Here is an 18,808-nt window from a genome sequence, read left to right on the forward strand (position 1 = left end):
GTTGGATCGTTAAAATATTAATAATATAAAAAAGTGTAAAATTATTTTAGCTTTACATTGGTATAAACGGATTCTTCCTCATAAAGTACTATATTGGTGTTTATTTATATATATCTATACTATTATTTAAAGGGTTGATTGAATTATTGATGTCACTCGTTAACCAGATTTTAATTCAATTAAAAATTTATTGAAAAACAATTCTTTTTATAAAAACAACAAATATATTTTTATAGTTTTATTTTATAATTTATGTTGCCATTAAATATTTTATGCAAAATCTAATAAAAGGTACATAATGAGATTTAGACCTAAATTAGATTTTTTTCTTGTGCGACGTATGTGTATAAAATTACTTGAATATAATATATTTATAATAATTTAAATATATTATATATATAATTTTTTTTATTCTAGATTGATACCCGAATTTTGTTCTGTTAACTAAATGGTACTTTTTGTAACGCCGTTAAATTTAGGACAATGATATCATAATAATGTCATAGTCTATTTTTCTATTTAAGTCTATATTAATTTATTATTTTATTATTATGAGGGGACTAAAATGACAATTTTTATTTTATGCATACTTACCGAAATTTACTAATATGAATGTGAAAAATATTATATAAATACAAATATTAATATTAATAAAACGACTAAATTGTTTATTTTACAGCAAGGTGGTTATTATGGAATATAAAATATGTTAGTTGATATTTAAGATATAATAATTTTAGTAAACTTTTTTAATAGTTGAGGAATTTCGAAACATTATATATTATATATATGGCATATAAAGATATTATAAAAAATAAAATAAAATAAATTATTTAAGGATAAATATTATATATGCCAAAGAAAACTTACCTGTAAATTAACAGATGAATAACAACCTCAATGATATGATAAAATTTCAGAAAAATAAATTTGGAGAGTTGCAGTGTTGGAGTAATTGTAGCCTTTAGGGGGAATTTTAGTCAATTACACAAATTTGGAATTAAAAAATTTAATAACCAAAAAATAAAACATTAAATGATTAATAGAAAATACAAATTAACTTGGTATCTTAATTTTATATTTATACAAATAGATTGTAATTAGTAATTAATGTTAATATTATTGAATAAAATAAAATTATATTAATTAATTGAACTTAACATAAAATTCATGTCAATTATAAGTGTGTGACACATAGGATTATTATCCTGCTTATATAACGTTAGTATATATATTAATCTAATTTTTATAATTAAAATATATAAAGAGTATTTGCCTTGATGAATCACAGGTCTGGCCGACTGTCACCTAACACCTTCGCTTTATTCATCTAAGCCTCTAAGCTATCTTGTTCTTCTCAAATTTTGCGCCCAAAACAAGTTTTTTTTTTTCTTTCCAATATTTGAATCAACTCCCTTTTCACTAACCCTAATCATTCGTATCATTTTCGCAGGTTTCGGTTCATCTTCTTTCCTTTTTCTTTTTTATTATGCTTTGATTAACATTAGCAGAAGCTTGGGACTCGTATCCAAGATAAGGTTTCTTTTTATTTTTCTTCATCTTGTTGCTTAATTCTCTGTTTGGTTGTGCAGGCAAAACGGTGTTGAAGCAGAGAGAAGAAGCGGGATTTTCCCCCTCAATTGTGCCCAAGTACCAAGAAAAGATGCTCTTTTTTTTTTTCAATGTTATTGGGAATTCATGTTTCTAGTTCATCTATTTAAATGAATGGTTTTGATATTCTAACTCTTTCCTTGCATATTTACTGGCAAAAAACCCCCTTCTTCCTTGCATCTGTTTGTCTATTTTTGCTATGCGTGTATATATATATTTGTCTGCCAGAAATTGCTAGAAGATAAACTTAATATTGCAATCTGAAATAGATGATTAGAAATTTCAAGGTGGTTTAAGTGAAATGAGGTTTCTAGTGTTCTGGAGATGGGTATTTGATGAGAACTTAAGGGGATTTTTTCATGGAATTGGTGGGGGTCCAATCGAGAGAATGGTAGCTTTCTTGTTATATTTCTGCCATAGGAGTTTTGAACATGATGAATTTGGGGGAATTTTAAGGTTGAATTAATGTTGGCACCTTAAGTGTATGGAGTAGGGGATTTGATGGTTCAAAAAATGTCTGTCAATCCAGATTATTGATTCAAACATTAGGAAAAGTTAGAAAAATCTGGACTTTGTCACTTCTGATTTTTGGCATCCTACATAAGATTCATTTTGAATTCTCTTCAATAGTTGTATGCCAGACTCAGTTGAGCTTTTTTTATTCTGGTTATTAACTATAGATCATCTTCGAATCCAGTTGCCACTTTCTGTGTGGTTAATGCGTTGTTTCCTCTTGGAAGTAGACCACATAAATTTTATCAAGGTTTTGATTAACACATTTTCTGTGAAAATGCTGTGAGTACATACTAAATCTGTGGTTGGAATCATATTCATAAAAAAGCTGATTTCAGAATAATTCAAACATTTGTAAAAGCTGACTAAAGATTATTTTATTGTGTTACTTTTTCCCAGAATAATTTAAAATGGCTGGAAGAAACCGCATTCCTCGCGAAGCCTTCAATGACCGGCATGGATTTCCTCCTGAAAGATCTTTCCTCCGTGGTCCTCCTCTGCCACAACAACGTCCTCATCCTGTGTTGTTGGAGGAAGAACTTGAAATGCAGCATGCAGAAATTCGGAGGCTTTTGACTGATAACAGCAGGCTGGTAGAAGATCGAATAGCTATACGACAAGAGCTTGGTGCTGCGAAAGAGGAAATTCATCGTTTAAATCTTTTCATTGGTGACGTTCGTGCTGAGCAAGAGCTGTACTCAAGGGGACTTATTGACAAAGGCTTGAAGCTGGAAGCAGATCTGCGTGCAACTGAGCCAATTAAAAAAGAGGTTGTGCAACTTCGTGAAGAAGTTCAGAAACTGAATAATAATAAGCAGGAACTAACTGGTCAAGTTCAGGCTCTCAAACAAGATGTTGGCAGGCTGCAAGCTGATAATCAACAGATACCTGTTCTGAGAGCAGAAATTGATGGCCTGCACCAGGAATTGATGCATGCAAGGTACATACCTGAATCCTTTCTCTCCTTTTTTTAAAAAATTTCAAACAAATAAAAGTATTTCCATTTTGTTGAGCATTTAATTTGTAGTGCTAATCATTAATATATCCAATCATATATTTAAATGCTAAATTTAAAACTTATTTCATAGGAACGCTATTGATTATGAAAAGAAGGCAAATATTGAGATGATGGAACAGAGACAAGCAATAGAGAAGAACATGGTCTCCATGGCACGTGAGGTTGAAAAGCTACGTGCAGAACTTGCCATTGTTGATGGTAGACCTTGGGCTGCTGGTATGATCTCACTTGTATCTGTTTGGTTGGAGTTTCTCTGTCAAACTTGAGTACTGGGAATGTTTTTAATTGTGCTAGCTGGCTACATTCAGGACCTGTGTTTTTCCAACATTTCTGTCACCATCTGATACGATTTTCTAACGTTTTCCTACTGAGACTAGTTGTATATAATGGTTTTTATTCACCCTTCCGGTTTTTAAAATTATGACGGTTTAAACTTGGGACCTTGAAGTGGAGAGTCTAAGTTCAAAATGCTCGATGTCTCTTCTGGATTCCATTCAACCAGGCAGTAGTGTTCTATGTTGCTTCTAATCTCACTGTCTTCATAAATGATAGCTCAAGGTGGACCATATGGGATGAAACTCCACAGTCCAGAGGGGGCTTTTCCAGCTTCATATGAAGGATACGGAGCTCGTCTGGTAGTGATGCTCATCTTCTTGTTTGAGTTATTTGTTTGACCATAAAGCTATCACGTCAGGATTGTTATTTTTGCAATTAAAACTTGTTTTCACTTAACAGGCTGGTGCTAATAAGGGTCCTTTTCATGGTCCTTGTCCTGGGACTTGGGAGAAGTCCCGCAATACTCATCGCTAGGAAAGTTATTGCTTGATGCAAGAAAGGTGAAATTGTTGCTCTATTTTGGAAGTGCAAAATATTGACCAGCATGGGGTTATAATCATCTATGTTTCATGCAACAGCAGTAATTTTTATCTTAATACATTGTTAGTCATCTTAAACTTCTTATTTAAGATTCTGTGTTGCTTTCTTTTCATTGGTAGAGGAAATGGTATCCCTCATGTATGCACAAGATTGTAATATGATAATTTGAACTTCTACTCGGTCCAATTCTTCATTGCCATTTTTATTGTTGTTTGTTTTATTTTAACTGTTTTGCTTGAATATAGCTAATATTACTTTAGGTAGAATTGCTGCCCCCTGAATAAGGTAGTTAACTTAGGTCCATTTGAAATCTATGGCCTATAAATGAAGCTTTTGGTTACAACCTACAAGTTACATGCACCATTTTGACCGAATTGGCAAAATTCCTGGAACCATTTGTGTGTGGTGGTAGATCATCGAAGGCTGCAATGAAGGTTTGTCTTGTTGCAGAAAGATAATGTAATGTCCACCTGGACACAAATTCCATGTCTTGGTCTTAGCAGATGATTTTATTTACTAGATCAGTTCATGCAACACTTGAATGCTAGTTTTTTTGGTGGAGGGCTATTTCTCTTGAAAATTGGAAGGTGTCACTTAAAGGATATCATCGATGGGGGATATTTAATCTTGAGTGTATTATTTTCTGTGAGTGTATTATTTTCTGTGAGAGACAAATGGGGCATCATTTATTGTGGTATATTTTGGTTCTGAATGTATCCATTTTGAGTATTTTATACAGAAGCTGAATTCCGTGCCTGGATATGGTTCAATTAGCTTCTAATGGTCACTTCATGGACATTGTTAGGAGTTGAATTAAATTTTGAATGCTTGTATTCCTTTGAAGTTGTGCAGTTTTGGTATGTAACTTGGTGTTATAAGTCTCATCTTTTGTCAGGAAAAGAAATCTGTGAGAACGGATTCTTCTCTCGAGCGATATAGACAAATCAGTTGGATGGTGAGAATGGTTGACTTGCTCTACAAGTATATTGTTTAGAGCATTCAGGAGCTGCTCTTTTGCATGCTTTTATTAGCTCTTCTTGCTTTCTGCTATTGTGGCATACCAAGTATGGTTGCTGCAAAAATTGGTGGATGTGCTATTAGGTATTTGGTGCTCTCCTTGCCAGCAACTCTTAGAGGAGAATCATTTGTCTCAAATTACTTCAGAGTGCGTTTGGCATCCATAGCCATATGGTGCTGCAAGTGTTCGAAGCTTGGAAGTCAAATGTTATGGGAAATATATACAATGGCATGGTGTCTGTGACCAGGGACTTGTTTAGATATCTTGGATTAGTTTTTATATTTTTTTTCCATTTTGGAATAAATGACATGGAAAATTGGTGCAAGAGTATATATTTCCTTATATGGTCTGTTGAGAATATGCTGCAGAGCTAGACCTTAATCAGTGTCGACTTCAGTGCATCTTGACTTGAGGTATCCTGGATGGAGAAAGTATTTATCTTGATCTTGTTTGTATAAGTTTGTAGAACTACTTATAATTTCCTCTGATGGTAAAAGCTGTATAAATAGATTTTCCCAGCTATGGAGTATGAGCCAATGTACACGTGTTTGCGCATTATCACTGCTAATCTTGAATTAGTTAACATTTTCTGCCAAGTTTACTAGAATTACAAGAAAGTTTTGCAATAGGGTTAATTGCATTTTCTATGATTGAGGGAATTCTAGTATTAAGCTGATGCAGAGATGGCATACATGATGGACTACTTGTTATGTACATAGAAAAAGGATATATATTTTGGAATATTTAGTTAGTTATTGAATCTGCTTGCTTAAATAGTCCAGTTCCTTGGGTATATCCTCTCAAAACACGCGTGCTGTTTGAATACAAAAATCATGGCTCCTTGATTGAATGAAGGATTGTTTACAATTCATCCTATGAATAAATCTCATAGCTACCATCTGCAGTTCTGCAGTTTGTTTTGGTGCAAGTCTACAGCTCTGCTGTCTTTTTTTTTTCTGCAAAGTTACTCAGCTGTCAACATATTCCAGCCACCTACATAATTACAAGTGGTTTCGTTATTCATTGACATTATATTTCAATATCTGAAAGATGATGGGAAGCCATGTGGAAGAGGCTGACTACTGATCTGTACTTACATAGGCAAGTTTTCTGTCCTTTTTTATGTGTTCCATGGATCTTCAATATGATGTTTCTTTCTAAGTTGAACTTTCCTGATACACTACCTTTGATTTTATTCTCTTAATTTAGCATTTCCTGCTTTATATAGACAGACCTATCTGAAGTTAGGTGGTTAAATCTAATACAATTGTTGCTGTGAAGTTGTCTTGATCCTATTTTCATACTTGTATCCTTGCCAAGTTTCTTAGGATTTGTACCTGGCATTGGTTTAATTAGGTTTCAGGTTAATCAATTTATAGTTAAATTAGCGGATATGCATTTGTCATTTACCAACGGTTTGTCTGAAGATAAGGTCCTGTAAACAAAATTCGAAGAGTTACTGGCACATGATTGTACCAGTAGTGAAATACTGAAATATTCAATTGGATGTGCCTGGAACTAGTATTCTCAGATTGGAAATGGAAACATTTTATTCCAAGTGCTCAAGGATGATAGGTGTTGGGTTTAGTTGGAACATTTGGTTGGATACTTCTAGTTTTATATGATTCACGTGAATACACATACTTATCTATTGTTCGAGGGAACTACAACTGGTGTCATTGCTGAGGATGGTTGTTTCTTTTCCCTATTCAAGTGGAAAGAAGCTTGCCCAGCAACTACCGAAACGAGGATATGTAAGAACAATCTGAATCGTTTCTTTAATTAGAGAAAGTATGTTAGAATAATGAATCACTCAGAGAAGCTAAAGCTTGGTTTGGCTATATGATATTATTTTGATGCTAGGCTGTTAGGAAGTGAAAATTTTGTATTTCTGACTACATATTACAATTTCTTTGTTCTTAATGAGATCAAGGTCCAAGTCATTTTCTTCTATAGTTAGAGCACTGTATTTATAGGAGAAAGTAACTGTTTTCTATGTGCAAAGTTGTGAAAGGCAGAATTGGCTGGATGAAGCTGATTTGAAATGAAATTTCTGACTATATGCAGACTCATTGGAAAATAGTTTCCTCATTTTCAGGATTATCGTTTCCTGTATCATGCTAACAATTTGAAGAAAAATAGTGCTATTTGTCCTACGTAAATTAGTACTTGAACATAGGCAGTTGGATGAACATTACTAGAGTTGCCTAGTTGCTTCTTAAGGCTTTCCTTCATGTAATTGAAGGTATATGAAGACGATACCAGCAGTTCTGAAGAAAAGAGTGGACTTGTGGCTTGCCTGAAATTGTTAATTATGATCTCATGTTAATATGATTCCTATGTGATTGTAGAAGTGGAGGCCAGAGTGGATGTAATTCTTCTGCTGCATTGCTTGCAACTTCTTTTATACCAGTTAATAAATGATTGTAGCTTCCTTTAGATAATTTTGGTGGTTAAATAAAATTTGTTACTTGTTTACCGCACTCCTAAAAAAGATTCTTGCATTTTTTTTTTGAACAACTTTCCTTAGGATGAAAATATATATTTCAATCTCTAGATTCTTCCTAATTTTGTAATTTTAATGTTGCAGATTGGTACCTGGTATGCATCACACGAAATGGTGAAGAAAGATCATGTATGCATATACATGATGTTGAGGAAATATGATGAATGAGGTAAAGTTACATATGCTCTAGACAAACGAGGAAGAAGGTGAAAAAAGAAATCCTTCTTTCTGAATGTGTGTGAATTCATTGGTATATAAGCATTTCAATCTTAAAGGTGATGCATGGAACATTGTTGCATTTTCCGGGGGCCGTGCACGTGTCACAAGACCATATTCTCTTGGTCTCGTGACAAGTGTTTATAGGCTGACTTAGACCTGCTAGGAAGCCACCCTAAGTATGTTAGGTTTGCCAGGCTGAAGTTCCAAGCCACCGACACAAAATCAGGGATTGTAAGTCATAGGCTAAACAATATCATCCATCTCTTTCTATGACCTTCTCATTTTCAGGTCTCCTGCTCTCTAGTAATGGCAGGATTTGATTGCAAAACCCTGGTATGATCATTGATCAACCAATATAAACTTGTTTCAGTTAAAGCCAACATTGCCTTAAAATGTTTTTTAGCCTTATTAATCTTGAGTCAATAACAAAAGGGTTTATAGGGATATCCTCAACAGACAAAAAACAGTTTCTTTTATTTTTCTTCTTTTTTGGCCTTAAATCATTGGAGTTCAGTTCACCTACATTATTAGCTTGCATGCATGATAGAAAAGTAGGCCTAAATAATTCTGATTATTCTATGAAAAGCCAAGCCTCTAAATTACAAAACATAGAAAAATAACATTGTCAAAAACAAACTGACATACACAAAAGTTATTATTACAGCCTCTTGCATTGCATGATTTTGATATTCAAAATCTTTGCTTCACATGCCATTGCCCCTTTGCCATGCCCACGTCTTTCTGTTTTGAATCTCATCAATGTAGCCGTCCCTACAACGTTTTAGTGTGGTCTTATCTCTAAACTTATCCTTCTTTGAGGGGAAGGGTAGTTTGGACTCTGAACGCCATCAGATTTTAATGATGTAATAAAAATAAAATATTACTGTTACTTAAAGTTTAGGAAATTAAAGTCTAGTTTTTAGGTATGAAGTATGAAAATTTTAGTTAAAAGAAATGAGACCTAAACCTTCTTTAATCATTGGCTCCGCCAAAGCCCTGGGTATTCGAGATTTACTATGTGCAATTTTATGCATGGTTTCCGAATCCTCTCGTGTAGTTGTCATGAGTGGTTTTTAATCCAGTTAGTTTAGTTAATTTGTTGGCTTTAGTTTAGATTGTATTAATTTTTAGTTTGTTTGTAATGTATAATGGTTTGATTCTATTACTCAAACTCCTCGTTTATAATAATTTGATACTTGTGGTTATTTGAACTTGGATTTGTACTTCTTACCTTTTAAAAGAAAAATGTTTAAAGTATTTTTCTTCTAACTTTACTTTTACAATTTAATCAAATTCAAAGTTTCTATTTGTATAATTGTGCTAAAGTAAAATCAAAATTCATACATAATTTTAGAAATTAAAAAGAACTGCCTATTTTTATATTCGTGTTCCCAAAAATAACTACTCAAAAAATTATAAATTTTTATAATTAAATTTCTTTAAAAACATTGTTTCACTAACTATTTTGTGGAACAGTGACAGACAATTTTATCCTTTTATATTTTTATATAAAATCTAAAAAATAAATGCATTTGCTTTCTAACTTTTGATTTTCATCAGAATGTTTAATAAATCTATTATATAATTTGTGGGTGTGATAATGTTTTATTATCATGCAATTATAAGCATCTCTAAAACATATATTTAAAAGATCAAAACTTCACTTGTCCCGCCCCATCATAAATGATTTAAAGCTCCCAACATTCTTCAAATTGTTGCTACCCTTTCTTCTTCCCCGAAACCAAATCCTTTGAAAGTTCAAACCTCCGCAACTTTTTTCTTGGCCATGACAACCTACGGCACGATCCCAGCTTCCACACTCCCTTCGGCCAACCTTGAATACCTATCTCGAGCCAAAGAACGTATCAAAGATGGCCTCGGAGCTCGACATCCATGGAAACTCATGTTCAACATCCACTCCCTCAACTGCCCTCGAACCTTCTCTGAAGCCATTTCCAGGTTTAGAGCTAACTTAGCTTACTTCCGCATGAATTATGCCATAATCGTGCTTCTAATCCTTTTCCTCAGCCTATTATGGCACCCCATCTCCCTCGTAGTCCTCATTATCATGATGGCCCTTTGGTTGTTCTTGTACTTCCTACGGGATGAGCCATTGGCTATTTTCAACCGCACGATCGATGACCGTGTAGTGCTGGTCGTGTTGGGCGTTTCGACCTTTGTGTTCTTGCTGTTGACTGATGCCACCAGCAATATCTTAGTGTCAGTTATGATTGGTGCAGTGGTTGTTTTGGTGCACGCTTCGTTGAGGAGGACTGACGATTTGTATGATGAAGAATCTACTGGCTTGGTGTCTGGACCTTCTTCGTCCTCATAATTCTGGGTTTCTTTTTCACTTATCATTCGTGTGGGGTTTAAAGTGAGTCATATATTGCTTTCAGTGTGGTATTGACCTTTTTTTTCCTTTAGTTGTCTGTTTCCAAGTGTTGTTTAGTTTAACATTGTTAAGTGCCAAATCAAAGATGATGTGGTTTTATCCTCTGAATCATGCATTGAATGGGATTTCTGCAAGAGGTTGATCCAACGTTGTTTTCATTTTTTTTTTCTGGATAATTTCATTCATTCAAAGAACCGAAAATACAAGGCTAACCATTGTTTGAGTGAGCACTTGATGATCTTTGGCTCAGCAAACTGTTTATTGAAACAGTCTGATTATGGTTTTGGATGGTTGAATCGGAATTTTCCTTTTCTAACTTGGTTACAATATGGTCTTTCACTTTCAGCTTCACTCTTAAGTTTCAGTCTTATTACTTCTTTGGCTCGCTTGGCTTTTCTCTTTGGAGGTTATTTTAAGGAAATGAACTTGGCTAGTTTTGTTACATTTGAAGATCTTCGTTTCGGGTATATGTATAACCAACACTAACAGATCTTCAGTTGGATTTTGGTAATCTTCAGTTGTTTTTAAGTCCGCCTGAAAAATTAGTTTAAATTTTTGTTTAAATCCAGTTCGGATAAAAATACTAAAATTCGAGTTTGGTTCGGCCTACCCGTATTAAATTTTTTAAATAAAAATAACTTTAAAAATGTAATACATCAAATACATTAAAATATTAAAATAAATATTTCCCAACAGATGGAAAAAAATTAAAAATATGTATACTTAACTAACACTAAGATAAGTATAACTTTGCAAGTAAATACCTCTAAAATAGTAGCAAAATAAATAATAAAATAAAAGTCATACAATATGTAAATAATAATAATAAAATAGTAGTAATATAATAGGGAAATAATAGCAAAACAATAAAAAAAATAGTAGTAGTTTTTTTTTATAAATTTGGCCGGGCCCGAGCTAAAAAAAAGTTTACTCAAGATCCAAGTTCATTTTTTAGGTCTATATTTTTGTCAAAATCCTCTCACTTTTCGAATGAATTTTCAGGTTGAGTCAGGTGATATTCTAACCCATAAACAATTCTAATGGTGAGTAATCAACAAAAACAAAACAAGGGGACAACTTGTTGTAATGAAAGATTGAAGGCTTTTGGCAATTGGCATGTGATTTGAGCTTTGAACTCATACATACATACAGAGCCAAATCTTGTTATGTCAACAAATAGTTTGTCATTAAATGTTTGGGATGATCTCAATGTTTCCATACATTTGGCTGTTGATTTTGCTAATGCTTATCGATGTTCTTCACCATCAACTATTCATCAACATGTAAATTTAGTTACACATATATACAAGCAAAGGTATCTTACTTAACAGAACTTAAATTTATTAAAAGTGATTATATGTATCATTTAAATTAAATTTAGGACTCTTCATTATTTATTTGTTAGTATTTTGATTGTTATAAAGCGATAGTTGTTATATATTTATAATGATATTTGATATTAGATATCATTTGGTTGTAAGTGTTTTTTTCTTGTTTCTAATTAAATATTTTTAACGTTTAGATCGCATATGACATGAATAATGATGAAGAAATGGAAAATAAAAATGTAAGGTGAAATCTGTGGAAGGATAGAGTGGTACACGAACGTATAAATACATACAAAAAGTTTGCAATTTCACATCCATATTTCTCATATTTCAAGTTAAAAAATTCACCTAGTTCAATTAATCAATTTTTAGTTACAATTTATGAGTTTCTTTATGTTTTTATTTTTAGTAGGATGCTAAATGTACAAACTTAAATTGTTTATTAAATTGATATCTACAATAAAATTTACAAATGTAATTTTACTTATTAAAGATAATTTCATTTAACAAAATATGGCTAACATAATTTTTATTTGAAATTTGAAAGAATATTTTAATTAAAATTTATGATTTTTATTTCATTTATTGTTATAGGTGAAAAGTTGTCATACAGTGTTAAAATAATATTTGCAAATCAATTCTACAGTAAGTTTGATTGTTGTACTGAAATTCTAGACAAAAAGTCGTTATGGAGAAATAATTTAGTAAATAATCTACTTTCCAATTATGGTTGTTATTATTATATATGGAAAGATAAATTATTTGAGCTCTAATCACATATGTTCAATCGGTCCCTCCGTTAGCTCATTGAAACTGTAAATGAATTGCATGCTGAATCAAATGAACAAAAAAGGATGGAAATGGTAAAGTTAGAGAAATGAGAAACATTCGGAAATGAATGTGGTTTTCTCACTAAGTATAGAAATGACCTAAGAATTAATTTATGATTTTTCAAATTATTAATTAATTGATTGATTGGAGTTCAAAAATGAGATTAAATTAATTGGTTATAGTGAATCCATTAAATGTAGAAAACTTGAATATATTTTCTCATAGATTCTTTTACGGTAAAATTGTCATGATTTTATCGGAATCAAAATCGGATTGAGAAAATTATTTAATTGAAAAATTAATTTAATAAATAATGTCTATTTTGATAAATAGAGAAACATGCACTGGGTTAGATTGAATGTCTATTTTGAGAAAAAGAAAAACATGCACTAGATTATATTGAATTATAAAGTGTTGGGTTAAAAATCCATAAAGCATTTATAATTAGACCCGATACGGGAGAGGCCCAAAAGCACCTCATGTTAATATATGGGACAACAAACCCTAGTATATTTAACTAGGATTGTTGCCCCTCTCTCTCCTAGTTGGACTAGGATTTTGTTTTTCTATTGAAATAAACTTCTACTAATTCAAGAATGTTTTCATTTCTTCTCCCTATAAATAGATAACGTCGGTAGGGCTAAATATACAACTTTGAGATATTGTTATTCTACCCGAAAACAGTTAGAATTTATTTTCTAAGTATAAAATCTATTTTCCGAAATAACAATTCTATCGGTTTCTATTGAAGAGATTTTTGTTTTCCCGTTGAAAGTAAAGTAAATAATTTTTGCTTGTGTTTGATTTGAATTCATTTGAGCCCACACTTGAAGCAGTTCGCTGTATGAGAATAAAAGAGAAGGTTGTTCGGTTGAAAGCTGAGAATGAAAAGGATCCGTCTAGCCGAAAATACAGGTGCGATTTTTGGTAAAGTTTATTACTATAAATATCACAAATCAGTTCAATTTTTAAAATTTTATTTTCCGCTGTGCAAGAAAACTATTTTCGAATTAGATTTTTTTCAACATTTTATCCATAAATTCTCTTACCAAATTGTAAACCCTAATTTAACCTGAGTTTCCAAATCTTAAAATGGTTTTATTGATATGGTAAGTGAACACTGCCAAACGTGCAAACGTTTGGAAAGAAAATATTACAGCAAAAGATATAGAAATAAAACAACGGTGTCTGCAAGTATACGGGTCAAATTATAATATAGTAAAGTGTTACAACACAATACAGAGAAGTATTTTGAGGATCGTACCCAAGGGAGGACAAATTAAATTCGAAATCTATTTTTACAATAATAAGTCTAGATAGTAATAATTAAAATCTATATTACCACAAGCAATAAAATAGATTACAAGCATAAATTAAAGTAAATAAACAAAAAATAGGCAGACAACTAAATCAGGTTAACAGATAGAAGATTAACTCGTTTCAGTGGTCGTAGTTAACATTAGAATTTGGGTTTAAATGGAATTAACTAGTACCTTCTGTCCTCTACTAATTAACTAACCGACAGGTACTCTATAGCAACCTGATTTTTTAGTGGTGTTAGAAACAGTGGTTCGAGGCCACCAAATCTGATGAATAAGTTTATAAATATTATTATTTAATATTTACAAGTCAAATATGGTTTTAAAAAGGTTTTTCAATTGATAATTTGTGTTTTATAATGGTTTATCAGGTCAAGTGGTTTTAGAAAGTAAGGTATCAGGAGCTCGTTTCTATAAACCGAGCAGTAAATATTTTTATAAATATTTATGGAGTGTCATTAAGGTAGTAGTAAAGTTTCGTTGAAAATTTTAATGTTTCGATAGTTAATTAATTAAAAGGGACTAAATTGAAAAAAGTACAAAACTTTTAATTATAATATTTAAGTGATTAAATGGCTTGAATTATAAGTGAAAGAGGACTTAAGAAACAATTATACCTAAACTAAAATAGTGGGGTGGCATATGAAGAATAAAATAAAGTGAATGGATGGCAAAATGGTAATTTACATGAAATTAAAACATACAAATTGAATTGTAAAGTTTTCTTTCAATTCATCTTCCAAATTCAGCTTAAACCGACATAAGAGAGAGCTCTTTAAACTGGTTTTTCATAATTTTTCTTTATGTGAGTTCAATTCTTACCTGTTTCTTGTAATTTTTATGTTTTTGAGATTGTTACAAATAGGTCCAATTAAGCCATACCTTTGCTTTTGATTTTATTAAAAATTTTGGAAGTTTCCATTGATAAATATTAGATGTTTTTGATGAATAACATGGATTTAGAGTTTTGATTATTTTGTATGATGATTTTATAAAGTGATTTTGTTAAATATTGATTTTAGGGTTAAATTATGAAAATATTAAAATATTAGGGTTTGATAGTGAACTTTGGGTTTATTAGGGGCTGTATGAAGGCCTAAAATATTGATAAAATTAGTTAATTTGATAGATTAACTAATTAAGGGATTAAATTGTAAAAATTGTAAAAGTGTGGGGTAATTGTGTAAATTTAAAAAATAAAAGGGTATTAGTTATAAAATGAATTGGAAATGGAATATATGCTAATAAGTGAATAATTTTATATTTTAGATCAAGATATTCATGAAAAAGGAAAATTAGCATAATAGTCCCTGAACTTCTACAATTACTACAATTCAATCCAGGTAAGTTTGTACGGTTAAAATTTTATATTTGTATAAATTTGATGAATGACATTATGCATTTATTCTATTGTTGGAAATGAGTCATTGTTGGAATTATAATATTAAATTGGATATTTGGTTTGAATGGAACTTGAAATTTGAGTACATTTATAATTTGGGTATGATGGTATTGGAAGGAGACAACGACATTTTTCTCAAGTAAATCGGGGTTCAACATTTGTTGCGAACTCTCGTGTTTTACTTTCTGTTTGGTGTAATTGGGTGAATCATCTCTTATGAGCTTTTGTTCAGCTCTTACGAGCTTCTGTTCAACTCTTATAAGCTTCAGTTGGCATATTCGGGAGGACCAACTCTTATGAGCTTCTGTTGACGATGTACTCTTATCCGTAAGTCATTCTCCAAATGGAAAGATTTCGGTAAAGTGATTTATTTAATGAATTTGAAATACCTGTTATTTATTTTTGTATTGATTTGAATACACATGTATTTATTAGATGAAGTTGTGAATGACAGGGAATTGACATGAATGATTTTATTTATTTGAATTGTTATAGTAGGCTCGGTAAGATTTTTGTTTAACCCGCCGAACTTACTAAGCTTTATTAATTTTATTTGTATTGTTTAATGTCTTTGTAGGTTTTCAGAAGGTTGGATGATCGGATTAGCACTCAAGTCATACTATCTAGCTTATCTCGGTAGTTTTTGAAATATTAAATACAATTTATATGGCATGTATAGGCTTTTGTTGGATTTTGGTCAAAATTTAGCTTATGTAAATATTATGAATAATATTTTGTTTATATAACCAACATACATATTGATATGAAATTAAGGTATGAGTGTGATGTTAGTATAAGTGATATATGTATGTATATAATTGAGTTAAAGTGAACTTTGTTAACTTGGTTAGATAGGTTAATTAGGTAAGTTTGGATACTTGGTTGACATGTTTTAAGTTGTCATATGAGGTGCCTAAGGGTATATTGGTTGTATGTGGTGATAATACATGTTTAAGTCATAAATTTAAGCATGTGTTGAAGGCCTTGTTATGACTTGTTGATGTGCAATTTGTTGAGGCTAGGTTGGTGTCAATTTGGGTGAGAAATGTGGCTTAGAAAATGACCTATTTTTGTCCACACGAGTAGAGACACGGGTGTGTGTCTCAACCATGTGTAACACATGGCCATGTGTCCCTTGTATCTTTTACGAATGCAAGTCAGTATGCTCACACGGCCTAGCACACGGGCATGTGACTTGGCCGTGTAACCCAAGTCAGAGAGTTACACGAGTTAGGACACGGGTTGGACACAGCCGTGTGTCCTTATTTCAAATGCCCACACGGCCGTGTGACCCCTACAATGTTAAAATTTTAAATATTTCTGAAAAATTATCTAAGTTTCTAATTTAGTCTCATTTTGTTTCTAATATGTATTTCGGGTCTTGAGGGCTCGTTTAAGGGACAACATATATGATTTTGATTGATTTTATTATGAGTATTGATATGTAAAGAAATGTTTGAAATTTCTGTCTGATTGATCCGTAAACTTCGGCAATGCTTTGTAACTCTGTTTCGGCAATAGATACGAGTTAGGGTTGTTACATACTCACTTACTTTTGTCTTCACTTTTCCCACCAGGATAAACTACGATTTACTCGGCAAACTTATCTCTCAACCTCATTTAACCCTGATTACTTCATAGGGTCATCAATCCTAGGGCTTAGGCACACATAGTTTAAAACCAATTCATTCCTACAGAAACCTACATTCCTCCCTTAACTACTCCCACATCCACTCATTAATCTTCCTAGAGACTAAGCCTCTCATAGATCAAGATGTCATAACTATTAGGTTTAATTTAAACATGCAAAAGAACACAAGTAAATTAAGATAAGAGAAAGGTAAGAAATTGCTCAATCGGTTGAATCAAATGTGCTCAAAGTCACGTAATCTCTTGACAATTAACTGAGCTTCGATGTTTGCAAAAGAAACATAAAATGTTGAATACTTCAATAGAAAAGACTTAGGTTCAAATCAAACCTAGTCGAAAGAAGAAAAAGAATTTTGAAACGGAAAATAAAACGAACTAAAACCTAAATCTACTAACTACGGCTCTTAAAGCTTTGCCTACATATTAGTAATAACCTTTCTATTTATATGATGTTTAGAAACCATAATTAGGTCTATTAGCCCTAATCCCAAAAAATATTGATTGTGAGAATGATTTTATTCTTGTCGAGTCTTATGCCCCACGTTCAGACCTGTGTCGTGACACAACCAAGGTGTATTGTGACACAACACCAATTTTCCTAGCTAGGATGTCCGATTTCACGTGTTGCGTCTTGGGAAACTTATGCCACAGTCGGGTGTCATCCCTAAGGCTGTCAGGCTACTAAATACACATCCTACACACTCAATTAAACATATTAGAACTATCTAAGGCACTAATTGGCGTAATAGGTCAACTAACATAAACTATTTTATAAAAACACTTATTTTGCAAATAATTAAACCTAGACTGCAAAAACTGAAAATACAATAATTAAATATAAAATGACTAGAAAACAAGCCTCCTAAGTGCCGAAATGTACTGAAACTACCACCACGTTTGGCAGCAAGTCAGTAAGACTAATGTATATCTCACTTCAAAGGGAAATTTAGTTTGTTGCTATGAATTTTTGTTGTTATTAATTATTTTTAAGGTGTAATAAACTAATATTAATTCTTGTCGTAATCATTAACGATCGAATTGTTCGAACCTAACAAGATATGACTTCAAGTGTGCTAAACTCTTGAATCATCTCACAATTGTAAAGGGTTCATTTGTGTATATAATACAAATATTAAATTTGATAGGTTTTTGTATGTATTGGAATTTATTTTCGCCATAGTTGAATGATTAAGGCCTAAGATCACGCCTTCCATTTTTCATGCAACTAGTGTATAGTAACACTGGAAGATATAATGCTATTGACGAGTTATCCAGACAGTGACGACAGAGTTCATTCTCGATGCAAAAAGCATTCATTGCATTTAGGCGTGTTTCCTAGGACGAAAGAGATTTCAATGGGATGCGAGTGGAATTTACATGATCTCAGAGGCAATTCGAAAATCTCCCTATTAATGCAATTGGGTTGAGATTGACCAACAGATTAAAGCTTACGTGCTCCGGCTGATCAGAAGAAGAAGGTTGATGTTAGACAAGTCTGGCAATCTAGTTTATTGACAATAACCATTTATTCTATTACAAGGTAAAATTATAATCATACTTTTACAAAAAGAGAAAAAGATAAGCATAGTTTCCATTATGTTATAAAAACATATTACATTATAATTTTTTATGATAATACTTGCATTTAAAATTTGAACATATGGAATAGCCGTTTGGATCATACCAATTATACAATGGATTTTACTTAAATTTGTTGCAAATATACCAATACGCATATGAATGGGGAATTTGTTGGTAATATTTAATTAATATAATTTTTATCGTAAATGAACTTAAATTTTTATAGGTTGTGTGGATGTCACTCCTAAATGATGTGATCATTATCATTCTATTGCTAGAAGCACACAAGAATGCTAATGTGTAGAGTGTGTGCATGGAACTTATATGCTTTCATATCAAGTGAAGTTGACTTGATTAGGTTTTAATGTAGTTCAAGTTGGTCCAAAACATTCTAAGGGAGTCGATGAAGCTTCATAGGATTAACTTGCATGAAAGAGCAAGCATTATTGATCCAATGCTCATTGAGAGTTGATCTTGAATGTTTTGGACCATTACACAAATTGTCATTCAAGATCCATACAACCCCAATGAGATGCTCAAT

At 32.0% G+C, this 18,808-nt stretch overlaps 2 protein-coding genes across 3 annotated transcripts; both read left to right on the plus strand.

The window, feature by feature from the left end:
* The first annotated feature begins 1,280 nt into the window (after positions 1-1,280).
* LOC107916362 (protein FLX-like 3) lies at positions 1,281-8,972 on the plus strand. 2 transcript variants are annotated; one of them, XR_001689473.2, is made up of 7 exons: positions 1,281-1,453; positions 1,593-1,650; positions 2,524-3,064; positions 3,213-3,358; positions 3,695-3,777; positions 3,878-4,080; positions 7,627-8,972. XR_001689473.2 is itself a non-coding variant. In XM_016845628.2 (7 exons), the coding sequence occupies exons 3-6, from the start codon at positions 2,535-2,537 to the stop codon at positions 3,950-3,952; spliced, it is 834 nt and encodes a 277-aa protein (XP_016701117.1). In that variant the 5' UTR covers positions 1,281-1,453; positions 1,593-1,650; positions 2,524-2,534; the 3' UTR covers positions 3,953-3,978; positions 7,627-8,972. The 2 variants fall into 2 exon arrangements, 1 of the variants encoding a protein (XP_016701117.1); XM_016845628.2 differs by having other exon boundaries at positions 3,878-3,978.
* A 237-nt stretch (positions 8,973-9,209) lies between these two features.
* LOC107916363 (PRA1 family protein F2) lies at positions 9,210-10,303 on the plus strand. The gene has a single exon (XM_016845629.2). The coding sequence runs from the start codon at positions 9,548-9,550 to the stop codon at positions 10,094-10,096; it is 549 nt and encodes a 182-aa protein (XP_016701118.1). The 5' UTR covers positions 9,210-9,547; the 3' UTR covers positions 10,097-10,303.
* The last annotated feature ends 8,505 nt before the right edge of the window (positions 10,304-18,808 follow it).

The sequence above is a fragment of the Gossypium hirsutum genome, chromosome D10 (genome assembly GCF_007990345.1).
Source record: "Gossypium hirsutum isolate 1008001.06 chromosome D10, Gossypium_hirsutum_v2.1, whole genome shotgun sequence".
NCBI lineage: Eukaryota > Viridiplantae > Streptophyta > Magnoliopsida > Malvales > Malvaceae > Gossypium > Gossypium hirsutum.